General features: G+C 47.3%; 1 protein-coding gene across 2 annotated transcripts; it reads left to right on the top strand.

The window, feature by feature from the left end:
• Positions 1-413: 413 nt before the first annotated feature.
• IRF6 (interferon regulatory factor 6) lies at positions 414-18,102 on the top strand. Of its 2 annotated transcripts, none has more exons than XM_040263092.1 (9): positions 414-609; positions 4,745-4,827; positions 5,346-5,526; positions 9,209-9,413; positions 10,385-10,513; positions 14,266-14,409; positions 15,482-15,874; positions 16,586-16,704; positions 17,367-18,102. In XM_040263092.1, exons 3-9 carry the CDS (start codon positions 5,353-5,355, stop codon positions 17,589-17,591), a joined length of 1,389 nt encoding a protein of 462 aa, XP_040119026.1. In that variant the 5' UTR covers positions 414-609; positions 4,745-4,827; positions 5,346-5,352; the 3' UTR covers positions 17,592-18,102. The 2 variants fall into 2 exon arrangements, with proteins under 2 accessions (XP_040119026.1, XP_040119027.1); XM_040263093.1 differs by having other exon boundaries at positions 462-609; positions 5,350-5,526.
• The last annotated feature ends 3,162 nt before the right edge of the window (positions 18,103-21,264 follow it).

Raw genomic sequence — 21,264 nt, 5'->3', positions numbered from 1 at the left:
GCCTTGGCAGGCGGGTTCTTTACTACTAGCACCACCTCCATACCGAAGGGGTGATTATTGGGCAGAAGGGAAGGGAGGCCCCCTTCTCGATTTAGAGCTAAATCTCGACTTAGATTTCCTCGCAGTCGCTTCCAATGCACAAGCCCACGAGCCCCGAGGGGTCAGGTCTAGACCTGAATCCTGGCGTTTACTTTCTCAGCCTGAATGAGAAGCAGGGCAGGGCGGTGGGGAAGGCGCTGCGAGGGCCTGGGCCTCCCAGGAACACAGAGTATCATATTTCTCGCGACCCGCCAATCACGGACGCGGGGGCGGGGCCACACCTGGGAGGAGGGGCCACACCTGGGAGGAGGGGCCACACCTGGGGGGCGGGGCCGGACGGCGGAGGCGGGGGCCGCGGCGTCCCCGGGCGAGGCGCTGACGTGAGCCTGGCTCACCTGGGCCGGGCAGGTGAGGGCCGGCGCGGGGCGGGGAGAGGAGCCCGCAGTCCCTACCAGCGCACAGCCAGGCGTTGCTCGCCCTACGGGTCGAGGAGCGCGGTGGCGGCGGGTGATCGTACCTGGGGACTTGGTTCGGAGGGACGTTCGCTTCTGGCAGCCGGATTGAAGACAGGTGGGAACGCCAAAGTCCGGAGACTAGCTTGGGGAAGGGAGGGCACGCCCGCTGGTGAAGGGTCCCCTCCAGAGCCTGCAGGGGTGAGGAGAGCTTGCTTAGGGACATCTGTGCGTCGGGCGACGTCCTCTAGGGCTGGATGCCTGTCCCTGTGACCCAGGTGGCTCCTGGATGGTCAGTCCCAGCTTGGGATCGCCGGACCCTTCCCGACCCCTCGCTTCAGTCCACTTCCTTTCCCTCCCCGCCCAGCGGGAGTGCGCGGCTCCCAGCCTCCACCCACCCACCGTCGGGGCGCGCTAAGGCGCCTCCACCCCTCTGGTCCTACCGGATCGCCGCTCCGCCGGCTCTTGCTGCCCAAAGAGGGAATTTCCCAGGCCGGCCGGCCGCCCGGCCCTCGATCTTGGTGGGTGTTTTGGGAAATTGCGGGTCGGGGCAACCAGTAGCTTCGGCCAGTTTGTTTTCTCTCCTGGAATTTGTTTAGCACCGTCAGACCCCTCGCCCTGAGCCTGGGAGACACCCGTGGATTTCCAAGTAGCCAAACGAGGTGCTGGGGAGGGTGGCGCCGGGTGTGGTTGCTCTGGGGGTGAGGCTCTCTTCGCCTGAAGGGGCTGGAGGGCGGGTGTGGAGAAGTGGGGAAAGTCTTCCAGGCAGGGCTGGAAAGCAGGCCCGCGGTGCCACTGTTCACGGGGAGCCTGCTGTGTGGTAAAGGGGTCATCCCAACGCGACCCTGCTGTCTTGGTGGCTGTCAAAAGTGGAAGCCTGGAAGGGAGATGAAGAAGGCGCGTTTGAGCAGGGGTTGGTGAAGGCGGGGTGCCGACCCAGGACAGTATTTTAGGCTTAGATGTTTGTATAACACTTGACACCAGCACCCCATACAGGGTCGCTAGCTCTCTCCAGCCCCCAGCTTCAATCAAGCAGGGAGGAAGGGCATAGGAATTATGGCTAGAGGCTCAGAATTTACCCATAAACAGGGCTGAACTAAATGGAGGAAAGACTGGGGAACTTGGAAGATGGCATTTCAGGTCCCTCCAGGAGGAGGGAGAAGAAAAGCAGGCCCATTCCCTGAAGCCTGTCTGCAAGAAATGAGGGTGTGTGTGTTTTACTCTGAGCAAAATCATTGACAGCTGAGTCTTGGCTTCGGGGAGGCCGTGTTCCTGGAAAGTAGTCTGGGCAGGGGCTGCAGAGATGGCAGTGCGGGTGTTTCTAGGGGGCCTGTTCCCTGGATTGGGGGTGTGAGAGAGGACAGTTCATGCCCTGGGGAGGTTGAAAGCATCTGTGCTCAGGGCCCAGTGTGAGGGGAGTGATTGGGTTAGCATCTTTGTTCTGTGGCTGGTTGAATACCTGTTGGAGACTCAGGCCTTGAATTTTCTAGCCTCTATAATGGCGGCTAGAGATAACCAGAGCTGAATTCAACTAGGCTAGGGTTGTTCTGTGGGCCTTGGGATTTGGGTGGCAAGAGTGTTTTGAAAGAAAACTTTGGTTTAGGTGTGTTTAAGGGTGGTTGTCGTGCAGCCTCCTCCCTAAGCACTTTGTTGGCCCTCTGTGCTGCTTGGATCTTTGTCGATGTTTTTGGTTTACTCTCTTGGTGTACAGAAGAAGGGAGAGACTTGGAGGGCTGGGTGTAGTGGCAGGTTATGGTACAGCACACTCTGACTCAGAAGTATTGGGTCCAGGTCCCAGATAAAACACTTTGCTGTGCCTCAGTTAACCCAGCTGTAAAATGGGGATGATAACAATACTACTTCTAGATCATGAGGATGAGGTCAGACACATTAAGTAAAAGTGTACGTGAAAACTATAAAGCCTATGTGTAGATATAGAGGATTGTTGTTACCATGGTTTATATTAGCTGAAGGCCATCATCTTTTTTACCTAACAGTGGCCAAGAAATGCCTTAGCTTCCTGTGGTTAAAAAATATATATATATTACTTGTAGTGTTCTGTTTTTAAGTTACGAATCAAAACATGTCATTGTAGGAAAATGTGAATCATATAAAAGTATGTAGGGAACCGTGAAAGTCACCCACAATCTTGCCATTACTAAGGTAACTACTTGGGTAATGACTAAGAACTTCTTGTTGCATCGATATTTTATTTCTACCCCTTTTAAAAATTCTATGTGCATATATACACAAGTGCATGTTATGTTACAAGATGGAAGAGATACTATCCAGTCAATATTGTATGATGCCTTTTCCCTCTTAAGTACATATAAACATTTTCCCAAATCCAATAAAAATTCTTCAGATGCCTCGATGTTAATAGCTGCTTGATACTGCAGCCTATGAATGTCTGATTAGCTGTTTTTCCCTGTTATTTTGGTTGCCTCCCAATTTTCCCTTTCTGCCTGTTTTTGTAGTCTTAGTTACTGGGTGGCAGGTGGAGATATAGTCGGCTTTGAGAAGATGGGGAGGGTTAGCTGTGATGGAGGTGGGGTAGGGAGGAGGAGGCTGGGCAGGGTTGCCCCTGCGTGCTGCCGTCTTCCGAGAATGCTGAGAACACAGGGCTCTAGATCTTAATCATTGATCTCTATGCGTGGCTACTTCTCCCTCCCCATCACTCTGTGTGCAGTTCCTTGTGTTCGCTTGGTTGCCTTAATTTTTTTCTTGATGTGCCGTGGATCAACTAGGAGGAACTCTCTTCTTCAAAGCCTGCAGTCCTTCAAGGGGTGGATTTCACATGTCTGCCAGTCCTAGACACAGGACTGGCCATATTACAATAAGTGTGTTAGTCGCTCAGTTGTGTCCAACTCTTTGTGACCCCACCGACTCTAGCCCGCCAGGCTCCTCTGCCCATGAGATTTCCCAGGCAAGGATACTGGAGTGGGTTGCCATTCCCATCTCCAGGGGATCTTCTTGACCCAGGGATCAAACCTGGGTCTCCCATGTTGCATGCAGATTCTTTACCTCCTGAGCCACCAGGAAACAGTACAGGAAGGCTGACCGTATTGCAATAGATCTTCTCAAAAGCCCCTCACTAGGTTGGACCCATTTGCCACCCATTTCCAGTTCTCTTGGTTCTTCCTTCGCCCCATCCCCCCATCACCACAGGCCAGGACTGAGGAAAGGAAGGCTAGAACTTGCCCTGCGGAGGATATGCATTCCCTCCTCCTTAAAAGGTAAATGTTCTCCGTGGTTTGATAGCTCAGTTTGCTGCTCTATGGAGCAACCTACACCAAGGCCAAGAACTTGGGGGTAGAGGGCACTTGAACACTCCATGCCACCTCTCCTGCCCATGGGGAGCTCTGCTCCCAGGGGGGGCAGGTTTCAGTTGCACGGCTTGGTAATTGGGTCAGAAGGCTCAGGTGAGGGCAGGTCCTGCTTTGCTCTTAAAGTGCCGGTGATCCAGCTGGGTTTGCGTTTTCCCGTGTGCTGTCAGGCTGGCCCGGGGAAAGAAGTGACGCATTAGGGGCCACCCCCTCAGCTAAGCTCCTCCGAGGGGGAGACTTAAGCTGACTCAACTGGTTTGATTTCTGAACCGCAACCCCGGTGGGAATCTTTCTGGGTGGGAAGGTGACTTATTTAAATATCTTCCTTTTCTCAGGTTTTTGTGGGGTTTGAGCAATTCCAGTGTGGATTTCTTCAGGCAGTCTGATGAAAACATTGTGTTTAGTAACTGACCTCGTGTTTGTCACACAGTAGCTGATGAACAAACATTTGTTGAATGAACGTTGTTTTAAAAACAAAGTGAGATAAGAACACCGAAGGAAAAAAAAAAAAAAAAAGAGACTAAATGCAACATCCCAGGCAAGCAGTTCTCCAGGGACTGCTCTTTCCTGTAGACACCCAGTTGGGACAGGCCTTTGTTTCCCCCGCTGGCACCAAATGTTATCTGCTAGGCTGTGCTGAGCCCTTCTATTTTTATGAGGATCAATTGCAGACTTTACCCAGGCTGGCTACTGTAGCCAATCAGTTCCACTCAGCCTCTGTAGGGGAGATAAACAGACCCAGGTAAGGAGGCTGTCCTAGCAGCAGGGAGCGTGTCTCATGACTGTTTTCGGACTTTAGGGTTAGGCACTGTGATATTTGATTATTCCGGGGCTTCTGAGCTTTACCAGACTCAGTTACAGAGCACTGGATTGTTCTAGGGATAACCAGCTCATACTCCCCTTCCCTTCTTTTTCTCCCCTGTACAGAACCTTTGGGTGGCCCAGAGAAAGGAAACCTGACTTGAGGCCCAGCTCTCAGATTCCTGTGGATACACTGCCTGCTCATCTATGTGAGTGAGGACTTTGCAACCAGGACCCACCCCTTTGCCTACTTCTCTCATCACGATGCTGTCATTCCGTAGTTGTCTAAAAAAAGAGCGCGCGCTTCAAGTTCTTGTCTATCCTTTGCTGTTTCCATAACTTTTTTCTTCCCTCTCCTGAGATGAGATTGAAAAGGGCAATTTCCCTTCTGTTCCCTTGGTACTTCAGGAAGGACTGTGTTCCAGCAGGGATGACATCATCTTTTTATTTTTCTGCCTCAGGATTTAAATAGAAGAAATGTGATCTACTTACATGATAAGTCTGATTTGGCTGGAGCATGAAAAATAAATGGCTTTGAAATAAGAATCAAAAGAACCTTTTAACCTCTTTTCTTTTCTTCCCCACCTGGCACAGTTTATTCCCATATTTAGTTTCTTTGCTGTAATCTAATGAAACTGTAGCTCTGTCATACGGGAACAGTGGCTGGGAACTTTTCCCAGGGGCTGGCCTAATTCTCCTCTCTCCACTTCTCCCCCTTCCCCGCAAGCCAGATCATGGCCCTCCACCCCCGCAGAGTTCGGCTGAAGCCCTGGCTGGTGGCCCAAGTGGACAGTGGCCTGTACCCAGGGCTCATCTGGCTACACAGGGACTCCAAACGCTTCCAGATCCCCTGGAAACATGCCACCCGGCACAGCCCCCAGCAAGAGGAGGAAAACACCATTTTCAAGGTAAAGGTCTTCTTTTACCGTCTCACTTGAAACGTTTTTCCAGTTCTCAGGCCTTTTTGGGTTTTTGTTGTCTTGTTTTCAGTTTTGGCGTGAAGAAGGTACTAGATGCAAGATGCTGAGGCAGCAGAATGTTGTTGATGCGGGTGGGGGACAGACTTAGCAGGCGTAGTGATTTCTCTTGTTGGGGCATGTCTGTCATTATGGTCGAGGCCGTTTATTCTTTCTCATCGGTCCAAGGTACTCAGCTCACATCCCAAGGGATGGCACGTGTGACTGGCTATACTGTTAATTGCCTGTATGCTGAGGCTGTTCTAGAGCTCTGGAGGGTCAGCCAGCAGTCAATCTTTCATTCACTCAAGGCTTTTGCTCTGGCCTGGAAATGGCTATCCAAACCCAGGCAGAACTACTGAGTGGCAGCAGGCTCCTAACAGCCTGTAGAATGGGTGTTGAGGGCCCTCTGCAAGTTTCCTTTGAAATTAAAACATTTTGGCTCATCCATCTATGCATGCATGCTCTGTTGTGTCTGACTTGCGACCCCATGGACTATAGCCCTCCAGAAACCTCTGTTTATGGGATTTTTTCCAGGCAAGAGTATTGGAGTGAGCCAGGGGATCTTCCCAACCCAGAGATCGAAACTCCTTCTCCTTCATTGGCAGGCAGGTTCTTTACCCCTGAGCCATCTTAAAAAATGAAAGGTGATTTAATTACAGGTTTTTATTCTACAAATGTTTTCTTAACTAAAGAATAGCTCAGATGTGAGAGTTATTTTGCTTAACTGAAAACAAGATTGAATCACGTGGCATTGTATAAAATGTGAGTGAAACCAAAATCTAAGACAGAAGTCAGTGAGAAGGTAGTTGTAGGAAGGGCTGTTATGTGGTTTGTAACTCTGGAACCTGTGCCTCCACTCCAGACCGACTTCTCTGTGCTGGTCAGTCTTTTCTCTCTTGAGTAATGTTAGTTCCTGCACCTCCAAAACATGGAGAAATGAGTTTCTCCATTTTTTCCCTGACTAGCAGCTGGAAGTCAAGTGAAATCCAGGGTCTGTCCTGAACTTCTCAAGACTGATGCCTCAGATTCTGGCTGAGATTGGGCCAGGAGAGGTGAACTCATACCTCAAAGGAGAGCCATCCTAGAGCTGTTCTATTGGGTATAGAGACAAGAGGTAGAGAAAAAGTTGGCCTGTGAATACTTAAAAAGTAAATCAGTGCTTTTAATTTAAAAATGTAATGATGATATAAAAGTGGTAAGGAAACCATTTGGAAACCAGCACCAATTATTGGAGCAGCCATCAGAGGAGGATGGGCCTGGTATGGCCTCTTTCCTCGGCTTGCAGCCAGACTTGCTGTTGAAGTGCCTGGTGGTGGCTGGCCATGGCGAAAGAGGCTGGTTCCCGAAGGTTCCACTCACAAGAATGTTCTGAATCCTTAGGGCTTGAGGAAAAGGTAGCTGTGGGCAGCCGCTCTGTCCTGGTTACATCTGTGCATCTGTTTGTGGCATGCTAAGGGAAAGTCTGGGTGTCAGGAGGAGAATGAGGGTGCCTTCACAGATCCCAAGCTCTGGCAGGCCTTTGGCAGGATAAGGGTGTCGAGGTGATGACCAGAATTAAGAGGGTGTCTGCTCCACACTATAGGCGCATTATCTCATTTAGTTCTCCACGTCGCTGGAAGGAGGACTTTACCCTCCTATTGTAGATGTAAAAGCTGAATCTCACAGGGGCTATGTAACTTGCCCAAATCACATAGCCAATAAGTGGTGCGGCCAGGATTTGAACCCAGGCCTATCTGCTGCCCCCTCCATTATCAGACAGCCCCTTCTGACCAGGAGCTGTGAGTCCTGGCTTCAGATCCTACTACCGTCACTCGCATGTGTGGTCTTGAACAAGTCACATAATCTCTTTAGGCTTTAACTTCCCCTTCAGTAAAATCGGGATAAAACCAGTCTTGCCTGTCTCACGAGATTGTTGTGAGAATTGAGTGAAATAAACGTCTAGAAAGGGACTCATAAATTGCCATAAAAATGCAGAGACTGTGTCTGTTTTTGGAAGAGAAATAGGGACCTGCCCGGTGACCAGAACCTCAGAATGGGTTTGAACACGGGTTGTTTATGAAGACAACGGCTGTCACATGGTGGATACCACCCTCTGTTGCATCAGCCTCAGGTCCTCCACAGAGTCTGAATGGGCCCTGGGGGGTGGCTGTGCTGTGAGCAGAAAGGGCTCTGGGTTAGTCTGGCTGCTCTTCATGGAGGGGCAGGGATTCAGGGAGCCACAGAGATTTGCAGACCTGTGCCAAAGTCAGCACTGCCCAAGCCAGCTGAGTGGGGCCAGAAGGTGAGTGGACCTGGAGGTCAAACAAATGGAGGGGAAAACAGGGAGAGGCAGACGCTAGGCACCGCCAGGCGCAACTGGAGATAGGACTCTCTGGACACTGGGGGCCAGTGAGGTGGAGCTCTCCTACCGGGGGCTGGATGCAATGGAGCCTGCTATGCTGAGGGCAGCAGCCTTGTCAGCCCTCTTCACTCCATACCGCATAGCAAGGAGGGGAGCCCCCTCTGGCCCCAGAAGAGGGTAGGAAGAAATGAGTGAACTGGAGGAGAAGGATTCAGGTTGGCCATTGGAAGAAGCTTCCTCATGACTGTGAGACTCTGCAGGGAGAGACCAGAGTGCTCAGAGGACGGGGGAGGAAAACTCTGTCTGGGCTTGAGGAAGAAGTCCACAGTCAGGATCGGAGGCGGGGAGGTGGGACTGGATGAGCGACGGGCCTGGTCAGCTTGAACAGGCTGCCATGTGCTTCCTGATTTTGAGTCCTCGGCAGACGACACCCCCCTTTTCTGCACCAGGATGTACTACACAGCCCTGAAGAAAGCGCAGACATGGAGAATATGTTCATGGTGGGGAAGGGCGGATAGCTCATGAAGCAGACACGCTGATGCCTGGTAGACCTGGAAACTGAAAACCACAGCGGCGAGGTCACAGGGGTTTTGGCCCAGGCCACCAGCCACTGGTGTTTCCAGAGAAATGTTCCCAATGTGGGAGTTTGGGGAAGTAGGGAAAGGCAGGCAGTGTGAGTTTATTAGGACTTGAGGCCCTCCGCCGCCCGCTGAAGCAAGTTGAATTCTCAGAGTGCGTGTCCTGCCCTCCTGCAGGCTATTTTAGTCCTAAAGGCACTTGGTTTCTGCAGTTATTTGTGCATCAGATTGAAGACGGAAGGGGAGGGAACAGCAAGACCACACTCTTCAAATCATATGCCATCTTCCTTTTTCTTCTTGTTATATAAGCAACTCGTCAAAAAAAAAAAAAAAAGTAAAACAGAACAAAAAAAATTATCTGCAATCCTGCTTTCAAAGTTACCATTAGTATCTTAGTGTACATTTGTTTCAGATGTTTCTTTATTTTCAGCCCTTCATTATGGCCATTGTAGTCACCAACTGGCACCAATGCTTGAGATAAGGCTCCTCTTTTCACAAGATTATATTTGCATCTGGTTTAATCTCTCTCCGGCCCTCCCTCGCCTGGTCCTCCAAGCTGGTGTTTCCTGCTGCAGCCTCTGTACACTGGGGTTGGGACGCTGGGGCGGCCAGACGGGGCCACATGTATCTGTGTCTGCCTGCGGGAGGGTGGGCATGCTTTGCAGCGTGTCTGGGCAACAGCAGGCATTCACTGCCGTTTCCTGTCCTTCAGGCCTGGGCTGTGGAGACAGGGAAGTACCAGGAAGGGGTGGATGACCCCGACCCAGCTAAATGGAAGGCCCAGCTCCGCTGTGCTCTCAACAAGAGCAGAGAGTTCAACCTCATGTATGATGGCACCAAGGAGGTGCCCATGAACCCAGTGAAGATATATCAAGTGTGTGACATCCCCCAGCCCCAGGGCTCGATCATTAACCCAGGTGAGGCCCCAGCTGCTGCGGAGAAGGTGGACAGTGTGCTGCGTTCCTGGCTAGACCCTTCAAGAGATAGTCGCCTTGAAAATTGCCTCGCTTAGAATGTTTATGACTGCTGAACAAGAAATCTTGTTCCTAGAAAGGCTCAGAGAACAAAAGATACAAACTCAGCAAGGAGTTCCTGCTCACTTATTGGAACACTAAAGCATTAGAAAATGGAGGGAGCATAGAGTTCTATAAAAATAGCTTCTCTCTGGGCTCAACACTGAGAAGAGAGGCCAGATAGCTTAGGAGGAGGAGGGATTAAAACTTGGAAGGTCTGAGTTCTAAACCTAGTTCTTTTCACTTGGCTACCATGGGACTTTGAATCAAGTCCTTTGACCTTTTGAGCCTCAGTTTCTTTCATTATAAAACCCGGGCTCTCATCTTTCCTCTCATCTTTCAAAGGCTGTTTTAAGAATCAATTAACATGACATTCTAAAAGCTCTCTTTAGATAAGTTCTCTTTATAAATGATGGTTGAATGTCATTGAATTTGTAGGGTAAGATCCAACTAAGAGCCAGATAATTTAGACTTGACCCCCAGTGAATCTAGGGAGGCCCTGCCATGAGGGAAGTTTCTGTCCTCACATTAAGTTTACAAAGGAGAGAAGCTGTGGTCCTTGAGTCCTTAAAAAGGATGTTAATGCATCAAAGTAAGTTTAGAGTAGAAGTTAAAAGTTTTCTAGAAGGGAATAGGGTGTGCAGCTCCTGGGTAGGGGAGGGGATGAGAGCTTACATTAGGGTTCTAGAGAAGGAGGTGGAAGGCGGGGAGAACAACTTCGGTCCCCCCACTTTGGCTAGGGCACTGGGGATGCACGCTGAACCCCAGGAGCCTCTGTGCTGGCAGTGGCTAGCTTGAACAGTGGGTCAGCTACCAGGATGACGGTGAAGAGTGAGCGGCTCACCTGTGGGCTTGTGTGTCTGTTTTTCGGGAAGGATCCACTGGGTCTGCTCCTTGGGATGAGAAAGACAATGACGTGGATGAAGAAGATGAGGAAGATGAGCTGGACCAGTCACAGCACCACGTCCCCATTCAGGACACCTTCCCCTTCCTGAACATCAATGGTGAGAGGGGTGACGGGGGGGTGTGGAGGAGGAAGAGGAGGAAAGGGGCTTTCATTTTGCAACTGTTGACACTATATCCACTGCTGTCCTGGGAGCAGTGACCGGACCCTGTGGCCAGGTCGCCAGTCTGTTAGCAAGCAGGGGTCATAGGCAAAGGAATTCCTAGGCCTGGTTATCCCAGTGGGGTGGCTTCTAGGCATAGAGAGCATCTTCTGAGTCTTAAGTGATAATTCAGAGAAATTAAAAAATGAAATTCGTTCTCAATCGCACATACAAATACACCAGCTGTTATAACTTTTGCTGATTTCCTTCAGGTCAAAGTGCAGACATCATTTTCATGAACTGTAGGCTAATTCTTCTGCTGTTTGTCTTGGTATAAATTTTCTGTCACTCCCTTAACAGGGTCTAAGACTGTATCATGGGACCCCTGTGGCTTCTACAGCTCTTAATACTAGGCTCTGATAAAATTTATCTACTAGACAGACTTTTATCTCTTTTTTTAACCTTTTGAATTCAGCTTCCCAGGAAAAATGAGTTGAGAGGTTTGAGGGTCACTGCTTGACAGAGCAGGTACTGCATTTTCGGTTGTACTGAGGATTCTCAAACACAGGGTGAATTGCTCTTCTGTAGCAGCTGCACTTGAACTTTCCACTGATATGCTCCTAGACATGTGACTTGCCCTCAGTTGAGCAGCTTTTCACTGCCTTTCTAAGTTCCATCTGGCTGTGTGCGCGCGTGCTTAGTAGCTTCAGTCGAGTCCGACTCTTTGCGACTCCATGGACTGTAGCCCACCAGGCTCCTCTGTCCATGGGATTCTCCAGACAAGAATACTGGAGTGGGTTGCCATGCCTCCTCCAGGGGATCTTCCTAATCCAGGGACTGAACCCGAATCTCTTATGTCTCCTGCATTGTCAGGCAAGTTTTTTTTTTTTTACCACTAGTGCTACCTGGCTGCTATGGGTCAAATGAGATAATTTTGCCACCTAGAAAATTCAGTATAGCAAGATGATTCCTTTAGGATTTTGGAATACCCTACTCTAGATTGCCGGGGTCCAGCCCCCGGTGGATCCAGGGAATTCGAAGGGTGGACGGAGTCGGCGAGGAAAGACTTATTTACTTATTAATATAAGATTAGATTAGGAAACAATAGTGTAGTAGAAAGATTAAGTGGAGGAAGAGGGCTGAATAGCTTGGATTACGCAGAAGACCAATAAAATTCCAGACAAGGAATTTGCACCGTCTACGTTGGGCCACCGGTGCTTGAATATCTAAAGGTGCCTCGCCTTAGGCTCCCTTTCACGCGGGTCTTAACAGCCAGGGCAAGTAAGTAGACTTGGCGAGCCTCCGCGCCCCAGATGGAAATTCGGCCTGAAATTAAGGCAAAGAGGAGGGAAAAAGAGAGAGAGAGACACGGGGGAAACCAGTCCAGCAACTGGCTCCCCTTCTATTGTCCTTCAAGGCCTTTTATACTTTTGATTATACATAGAGATCAATGGGTAATACAAAATTATGTAGTGTTAACAGCCCAGACTCTTTCTGTATATCTTTTTGTATACAAAAGGTCTCAGGTGATTTACATTATCTTTTGGCCAACAGGCTTGTTAACACTTTTTGGCTCTCTTTCTTAATGAATGTTAATTTTGTTTCCCCTAAGTGTTTTTCTTTAATCTGCATCTCCTTAAAGCGCTAAAGTTACATCTCTATAGAACAAAGGCGCAGTGGGTTATAACAAAGAAGGTACTTAACTCAAAGATCTAATGTTGCTAATACCAGGTCTACTACTTATTTTTCTATATACCAACTATATCTAAAAATAAAGGATATGAAAATTTGGCAGCAAGTATTGGCTCAACAAATGAAACTTTTAATCAGTCCTATTCTAATGACTGACTCCTCGGAAGCCCTTACATTCCTAGGATGTTTTAAGCTTCCTGTGCCTCCTGCGATCTGGAGGCCTCAAACAATCACATGCACAGCTGTACGAGTCCTGCAGGCAGGCTAGAAAGCCATCAGAGGGGTTTTTGGATTGAAACACTCTTTCAAATGCAGAAGACTAAAGCCCTGAATTGACTTTTTCCAGAGAAAGTCAGAAGAGTGGAAAAACAGGCAGATTCTTATTTTTTGGGGGGTGGATGCTCAGGAACTGCCAGGGGGAACTCCTGAAGTCTGATCTCGGCCTTGCGTATGTCAGCTTCCTCCCTCATGACCTTGTCACGGGTGGGATTCCTCACGCTGGCTCCCGACACTAGATGATGCCCCTTCCTCGGAGAGTCAAGAAATGACTCTTAGCTACTTGTCTTCCTTCACTTACCTTGTCATTTTAACTTTGCAGCCAAGTGATGAGTAAAGACAGTCATCATAGAGCTCGCTCAGGCTAATATTGCCACAGATACATTCCCATTTAGTGAAATTTTAAGATTTGGACCTTTGGAAATGTGAGATCCTTTCCCAAATCCTTGGCTGATTCATTCTGTTCTTCTCACCCCTTAAAAGGATACAACTCATTTCCAGGATATATATACTTTTTTTTTTTACTATTAAAAAAATTATTTTTCTGATTTCCTATTTCTTTTCATGTCTTATTAAAGATTCTGTTTTGTGGCCTTATGTTACGGGCTACCTTGGATCCTTTATGGAAACGTGAACATATATTAAAAACAAAAGTAAAACGGGTACATAGATATAACCAGACTTGTACACAAAGGATCAAAGAAACATTAACCTCTGTGATTTCAGAGCTGTTGGGCAGAGAAAGAAGAATTGTTGAAGAATAGATGCATAAAAGGTGAGGTTAGGAGGAGAAATCTGAAAACTCTGGAGTGAGCCAACTTTGACAATAGCAGGGAAATAGGATGGGTTTTTCATTCTCTCAAGTTCTTTTCACTTTGCTACTATGGGACTTAAAATCAAGTCCTTTGACCTTTTGAGCCTCAGTTTCTTTAACTGGATACTTTGGAATAAATAATATTCTTACATGGTTTAAATTCATAATGATACAAAAAGGAAGTCAGCTGAAAGATTTTCCTTCCATCCTTTCTCTAAACAGTTCCTTTCCTAGAGGAGACAGATCTTACCAGTTTCTTGAGTATCCTTTTAGAAGTTTCATGGATATAAAGTATTTGTTTGTTTTTAAACGAATTTCTGTGTATTAACACTCAAAGTTACTCAACCAGTTTAGTTGAGTTCATTTTACAGAAGACAACCAGCTTCTATTTAATTGCTGGGCCCAAATTTTGCAACAGGGAACCTCACATTCATACCCATTCTAATTTAATCCCAGAGAAAACTCACTTGTCTGTTGAAGTAAAGTGAAGTTGCTCAGTCGTGTCCGACTCTTTGTGACCCCGTGGACTGTAGCCCACTAGGCTACTCTGTCCATAGGATTCTCCAGGCAAGAATACTGGAGTGGGTTTCCATTTCCTTCTCCAGGGGATCTTCCCGACCCAGGGATCGAACCCAGGTCTCCCGCATTGCTGGCAGATGCTTTAACTTCTGAGCCACCAGGGAAGCCCACTTGTCTGTTAGTCATCAGCAAATGTACGTTGTCAGAATTATGAGTCGGATGCAGAAATAACAAGATTAGGAAGCAGAAACAGGAGAACCTTGTTTCTCCTTGGTGTTTGTTGGGGGAATTATTGATGGGCTGTTATTCTGAGTTGTGGTCTAGTGTTGGACCTTTAATTTAAAGCCTCTGACCCAGGTGGTATGCATGAGAGGGACCCTGCCAGCTCACCCACAGCCTTCTGTTTTAGGTTCTCCCATAGCACCAGGCAGTGTGGGCAACTGCAGCCCTGAAGCAGTGTGGCCCAAAACAGAACCTCTGGAGATGGAAGTGCCCCAGGCACCTATACAGCCTTTCTATAGCTCTCCAGAGCTGTGGATCAGCTCGCTCCCAAGTAAGTAAGCCTTGGTTTCCTATCTGGATCTTCAGCTCCTATTATAGTCCATTTCCTGCCCCACCTTCTGCCTCCATTTCTTTGCCTTGTATAGAATAGTCCCCCAGGCAGCCTCTGTGTCTGGTTCCTGGCTGGCTGATGAGTCACCGGGGAAGAAGTAAAGAAACATTAGCCCATACCTGCTTGCCCAAGGAGATCCTCTGATTGGCTGCTGTGCAGCTCTGTGTTACTCACCTCTTAGGTGGGTGGAAGGCCTGGGTTTATCAGTTTGCCTAGGGTATTTGGGGACCAGGTTCGTTGTGGGATAGGGAAGTTAATGACTGGATTTGGTCAAGGAGGCTCTTGGGTTCTGAGGGGCTTTAGGATCCAGAGGATATCTTTCTGAATTGTGCACAAATCCATCTCAGTGAAGAATCAAAGTCCTGCCTCTCCCTTTCACAATACACACAGTGGGGGCCGGGGCGGGGGGGGGGTGGGGAGGGGGGGGGACTATCATTTTGTCCAAGAGGCTGATAGCTTTGATAAGACCGATAGCTTTCAGTAGACATTTGCTGAGTGAAAATTTACTTTGCTGTGAACTGTGTCCTTTTGTGATGTGTTATTAGAACAGGTCGACCGTGTGTGCTCATCTGTGTACTTTTCAGAAAGATGGCTTGGTACTTTTTATTGTCTCTCTGGTTTCTTTAAACAGTGAGTCAAAAATGATAACACAAACCAGATGCTGCCTTAGTTTTTTCAGCTCCTTCCAACGCCTATTGATGTAAAGACTCAGTACAAAATGGGGAGACTAGGACCCAGAACTTTGGTTGGAGGAATTCTAGCTCTTAGGGAGTGGAGATTGAACCTAGATAGTACAGATGGACTTTGAACTGTTTGCTTCAAGGCAGCCTTTCGAGGGAATACTCCCAGGATATGTTGATGTCTCCTTGTGTTGCAGGAAGGATAACTATGCCAGTGGCCTTCCTGGATGCTGGCTGAAAGGTGGCTTGATTCTAATGGACTTGCACGAGTCTTAGGTATGGACGGGCAGAGCAGTGGAGCAGGACTCTCACTGTCCCGTCTTACATTGCAGTGACTGACCTGGACATCAAGTTTCAGTACCGTGGGAAGGAGTATGGGCAGACCATGACCGTGAGCAACCCCCAAGGCTGCCGGCTCTTCTATGGGGACCTGGGTCCCATGCCTGACCAGGAGGAGCTCTTTGGTCCCGTCAGCCTGGAACAGGTCAAGTTCCCGGGGCCAGAGCACATCACCAATGAGAAGCAGAAGCTGTTCACCAGCAAGCTGCTAGACGTCATGGATAGAGGACTGATTCTGGAGGTCAGCGGGCACGCCATCTATGCCATCAGGCTGTGCCAGTGCAAGGTGTACTGGTCTGGGCCCTGTGCCCCATCACTTGTTGCCCCCAACCTGATTGAGAGACAAAAGAAGGTCAAACTGTTTTGTCTGGAAACGTTCCTGAGTGGTGAGTCTTTTTTCAGAGGATTGATGGGTAGGAACAGCTCCCTGCAAGTATGTCTTCCTCCTTCCTGCCCCGCCTCTCCTGGCTCTGCAAAGATCTTAAGGAAACAGTCTCTTCGGCTGAAGTCAAGGTAGAAGAGAACCTTGATTCTGAAAAATAAAGGTGACCGGGGCAGAAGGACGTTCCACTCCAGAGCTATATATGTGAAGCCAGTTTTAGGCTGGTGGTGGTAACTCTGTTGGCAGAAGAGGGAGACAGCCTTTCACTGCTCCCCAGAGTCCACCAACTTATTTATCCTTCACTTTAGAAGGTGACCCTACTCATCATAATTGGTTAAACATATAGTTTTTTCATTTGGGACATATTTGAGTGGCAAATTCAAGCAGGTATATTTAAGGAGAGGAATGAGATGTAAATTTTCCAATGTGATTTGAACCCCAAGTCTAGTTTAAGTGGTGTCTGATAAAACCCTCTGAAATGATGAACATCTTCTATGTTTGTGTGGTTTGCATGTTAGTCAATAGCCACGTGTGGCTGTTGAGTACGTAGATGTTACTAATGTGACTAAGGAACGATTTACTTTTAATGAATTTAAATGCAGTAGCCACATGTGGCAAGTAGCTACTGTACCAGACAACAGAACATAAAAGCTGGTATTTACTGAGTGGATATGGAATGACCCAGTACACCAAACTGCCCTTCCATATTCTACAGATCTCATTGCCCACCAGAAAGGACAGATAGAGAAGCAGCCACCATTTGAGATCTACTTATGCTTTGGGGAAGAATGGCCAGATGGGAAACCCCAGGAAAGGAAACTCATCTTGGTTCAGGTGAGGAGATAATTGTCGACAACTCTTTGCCTTTTTATCAATGCTTTAGCCCATAGGTCTGGGGTTGAGCCCTGAGTTGAGGTATCCATCAGCCTGTGTGGATTTTAATCCTATTAGATGGAGTAGCAACAAAGTTTTGTATATTGTACAGTAGAACCAGGCTGGAGTATAGACAGTCCTCAAGGCAAATTACTGATTCACGGGAGACTTTGTTTTCTCACTGACTTTAGAGTCTTGCAGAAGCCTAATAGGATATGACTCTTTGCAGCTCTTTTAGAAGTCTTTTGAGCTACTTTAAGGACATATTCTGGAAAGTGGCAGCAAGACCACTTGGGTTTGGCTGTGGATTGTGCAACAGGATAGGCAACAGATGAAATCTGAGTAAGAGTCTTTGTCAACAAGCAGCTATTTATTTAGGTATGTGATGTGATGCTGCCTCTCGGTTCTTTACCTTCATCTGAACCAAATTCTAAAGTGAACCTTGGCAGGATAGTCCAGAGAGATGAAAGCATATTCCGTGTCTAGACATTAAAGTTGGGGACTTCCCTATGGCCTCACTAGTCCTTCCTTCAATCTTGGGTCCCTCCTGCTGGTTTTTTTTTTTCTTTCTTTCTGTGAACTTTTTTCTCAGAGGATACCTGTGTGCTCTGTGTCCTGAACAGGTCATTCCGGTGGTGGCTCGGATGATCTATGAGATGTTTTCTGGTGACTTCACACGATCCTTTGACAGTGGCAGTGTCCGCCTGCAGATCTCAACTCCAGACATCAAGGATAACATCGTTGCTCAGCTGAAGCAGCTGTACCGCATCCTGCAAACCCAGGAAAGCTGGCAGCCTATGCAGCCTGCCCCCAGCATGCAACTGCCCGCTGCCCTGCCAACCCAGTAATCATGAATACCATCTTCCTTTTTTTTACAATATTGTACATATGAATATTTTTTATTTTTCAGATTTAACCAGCTTTCAAGCCTTTCTTCTTTCTAACAATATTAGTAGTCTCTGACTCTCCAAGTATGTCTAGCTTTTAAAGTTGACTTAATTTATGAAAAAAATCACCCTTCATACTTTTCCTCTTCTTCTTTAAACCTCCCAAGGTAGTATAATGTAGTATCAATAGAAGGAGATTTAGCCTGGAGTCTGGACAACAGGGTTCTAACTGCAGCTTTGCTTCCAGTGGGGTGACCTTGAACCAAGTCATTTAACCTCTGGGCTTCATATTTGTTACTGTAAAGTGAAGGAGTTAGAATGATGCCTGAAATAATGCCAGCTTTAAGACTCTGACTTGATGACTTCATTCTATTTGTACAAGGCAAAACTGCTTGGAACAGAACCCTTCTGCCTTGTTCTTGCGCCATTTTTTTTTTTTTTTTGCTTTCATTAAAGTCCCCTGAAGCACTGATTTGTCCAGGATTGATCTCCGTTTGACCTGTTATGCTAGTATAGTAGGCTGGTTCCCTGATGGGGGAAGAGGGAGGGAGGGAGGGGTGCCAGCTGGTTGCTTAGGAACTAAGCTTGATATCTAAATAGAAATAGATGCCAAAGTCTGAAAGTCACCCAGCCTGTGGAGTAAAAGCTCACAAATTGAGCTTCTCAAAGGAAGCTGTTGACATAGAGAAAGGTTAGGGATTCTGTGGTCAGGTGTTCAACTTGCTACCACTCAAATACAGGCATACCTCGGCGGTATTGCCAGGCTAGTTCCAAACCACCACAATAAGGTGAATATTGCCATAAAGCAAGTCATACAGATCTTTTGGTTTCCCAAGGCATATAAAAGTTATGTTTACATTATGACACAGTCTAAGTGTGCAATAGCAGTATATCTAAAAATACAAATGTACGTACCTTAACTAAAAGTAGATTGTTAAAAAATGGTAACCATCATCTGAGTCTCCAGTGAGTCATAGTTTTTGCAATCGTTACATTAAAGATCACTTATCACAGATCACTGTAACAAAAAAAAGAAGTTTAAGTATTGTGAGAATTGCCAAAACATCACACATAGACATGAAGTGAGCAAATACTGTTGGAAAATGGTGCCACTAGTCTTGTTTGATGCAGGGTTGCCACAAACCTTCGATTTGTAAAACACAGTATCTGCAAAGTGCAATAAAGCAAAACACAATAATAAAATGAGGTATGTCTGTACCACTCTCTGTGTGTGAGAGAGAGAGATGAGAGTCTATGACTCAGTGAGAGCCTTCAGAGAGGATAAAGCTCCCTTGTTCTTCTTTCCCTTCTTTGAGGAAGACCTGAGACTGGCCCGCAGGACAAACGCCTCTGACTACAGAAGAGACAAGGACAGTTCCTCTGTGCATGGAGATGTTTTCCTCTCATTTGGATTTTTTGCAGTTGGGAAAAACAGGGTGTTGAATATGTTAAGGGCAGCATGAAGAAGGCCTGGGCAGTGCTTTTCTGGAAAAGATTTATGTAGTACAAACCTGCACGTTTCCCTCCTGGGTGGAGGTAGGTGGGTTTGAACAATCAAGGTGACGAGTGGTGCAGAACATTGCAGCCATGGCTGCCACAAACCGGTATTCGCTTTTACTTTGTCCTTGACCCTTTTTTACGGTGAAATTCTACATAATTTAAACTCCATGCCCCAAAATGGAAAACAAGAGGCTAGTCTCTGGTTGCAGGCCCCAATCCTCCTGAATGCTGATGCCTATTTTGGGCCATATCGTATTAAGAAAGTCCATGTCTGCCCTGCTATCCTTAAAGCCACCTCCTACTTGCTACTGAAGTTGAGCTAGCTAAAAAGTTGGGCTAGCTTTATTTCAAAAACCATAAGCTCCCCTCAATTACAAGTAGCAATGGTACTTGTTTATTCGGAATGCTTAAGCTGTGGTTTTTGGGTCTCTAAGGGACCTAGTAGATCTGCTGTTACTAAAGTATGACCAAGAGAAATCTGAGTGCTCAGTTGAAAGCAGAAGTTGGGCTTCTAGAGACCAGGAAATATGCAAGGTATAGAAATTTTATACTTTGGGAGCATTTGAGTGGGTGAAGTGAGGGATTTGGAATTGACATCTGGCTGCCTCTGTGTCTGCATAGTTCAAAGTTAAAAAAAAAAAAAATCCACAGTAAATACATTGGGAGGACAACTGTTGGATCTGGGCCGGGCCTGTCCCCTTTTTCTATGTGATGCTTACAAGCTGCCTATCTGGATGAGGGCCCAGAAAATGTGAGCTGGCAAAGGGTGTAGAGCATACTGTTTAGGTGCCAAGAAAGACTGAACTTTTAGTATATGACTGTAATGAAAAGCTTATGAATATGTCAGAGGAATGAATGAGTGGTTTTATGAGGCCTTAACCCAGTAGCAGAGTGTTGTTTATCCTTTGCAGAAGGCTGGGAGAGTGCACGCAGGGTTCGCCACTGGTCTCCCTCAGTGTTCCCTCTCTGGTGCTGCTGCCAGGTGTCCCTTCTTGGAGACTGAGTCCGCTATCTCTTCGGTTGCTCCACCACACGCTCCCTTGGTGTTTTCTACTTCCGTGCCTCCACGCGCTGTCACCAGCGTTTTGCTTTCTTCACTGTCCACCCTTCTCCCCGTTGGTTTGGCCACAGTCTGGATCTGCATGTCCTGTTCAAAAGCAGACTCTGGAACTGCCTGAATGTGGTCTGGGACACGAACCATATCATACTGATAAGCAAAACAAACAAGAACATTTCTTCCCTCCCAACCTTGAGGTGAAATGAAGACTTGTCATGGCGGCTCACTGGGGGAAAAAACCCCAAAACTAGTTGTAGGTAGAAATGAGAGAGCAAATGTTGGATCTGGGCTGGTCCCTTGTCATATAATTGGGTCCCTGGCTCTATGTCCTCAGAGCACCCTACACTTATCTTTCAGAATAATCAATTCCCTTGTAATTGCTCAGTATCTGTGTCCTGCATGACTGCAAACTTGCTGGAGGTAAGGACTGGGTGTCTTGGACTGTGCTGCCAGTCCCAGCACAGTACCTGGTACATAGTATGTTCTCAAATATTTGTTAGAATAAATGAATGAACTACATAAGTCTTTCCTTTTAGAGATTGATTGCTAACTACTACGGGAAAATAAACGCAGGGAGGGAAAAAATTCTAAAATTAGTTTCTACTCTGCTTCTGACTCCCTCTGAGCTAAGAACATTAATAAAATGGGAGCCCTATAAGTAGGTCCTCCTTCCAAGCTGGGCACGCCTCCACTCCACAGTGGTCTCTCTTCAGTCTGAAGACCCAAGGTACAGCCAGGAGTGAAACTTCCAGGATAGGTGCCTGCAGTTCCCTTTAGCCTCTGCTGTGCTCATGTATCAACAAGTTTGGGCCATTTCTTTAGACATGAATTTTTCCCAAGAAATCATTCCCCTTTGTGGTATGGGTCATATCGCTGGTAAACCTTTCAGTGAAATAACGTTTTCTTCTTAATGACCTGATCAAAAAGCTTCTCCATCTCTCTCATTTCTCATGTGAAGTCAGCAAACGGAATTCCTACAGCCTGGGCTCCACGAAGGTGGGTTTCTTGGTCTGTTTCCTTAGCTGCCAATACCTCCAGGGCCTAGAAGCTTACATAGCACACAGCTGTTTGGAGTGA

This window comes from Oryx dammah, unplaced genomic scaffold (assembly GCF_014754425.2).
Source record: "Oryx dammah isolate SB20612 unplaced genomic scaffold, SCBI_Odam_1.1 HiC_scaffold_21, whole genome shotgun sequence".
NCBI lineage: Eukaryota > Metazoa > Chordata > Mammalia > Artiodactyla > Bovidae > Oryx > Oryx dammah.
Note: the sequence above shows the minus strand (reverse complement) of the source record. Positions and strands in the feature narration are given on the sequence as shown.

Bases quoted from the DNA above. Each gene is read 5' to 3' on its own strand.
- IRF6 (XM_040263092.1), top strand. From the start codon at position 5,353: ATGGCCCTCCACCCCCGCAGAGTTCGGCTGAAGCCCTGGCTGGTGGCC. The intron at 10,514-14,265 runs GTGAGAGGGGTG...CTTCTGTTTTAG, and splicing joins CCCCTTCCTGAACATCAATG to GTTCTCCCATAGCACCAGGC. The intron at 15,875-16,585 runs GTGAGTCTTTTT...CATATTCTACAG, and splicing joins TCTGGAAACGTTCCTGAGTG to ATCTCATTGCCCACCAGAAA.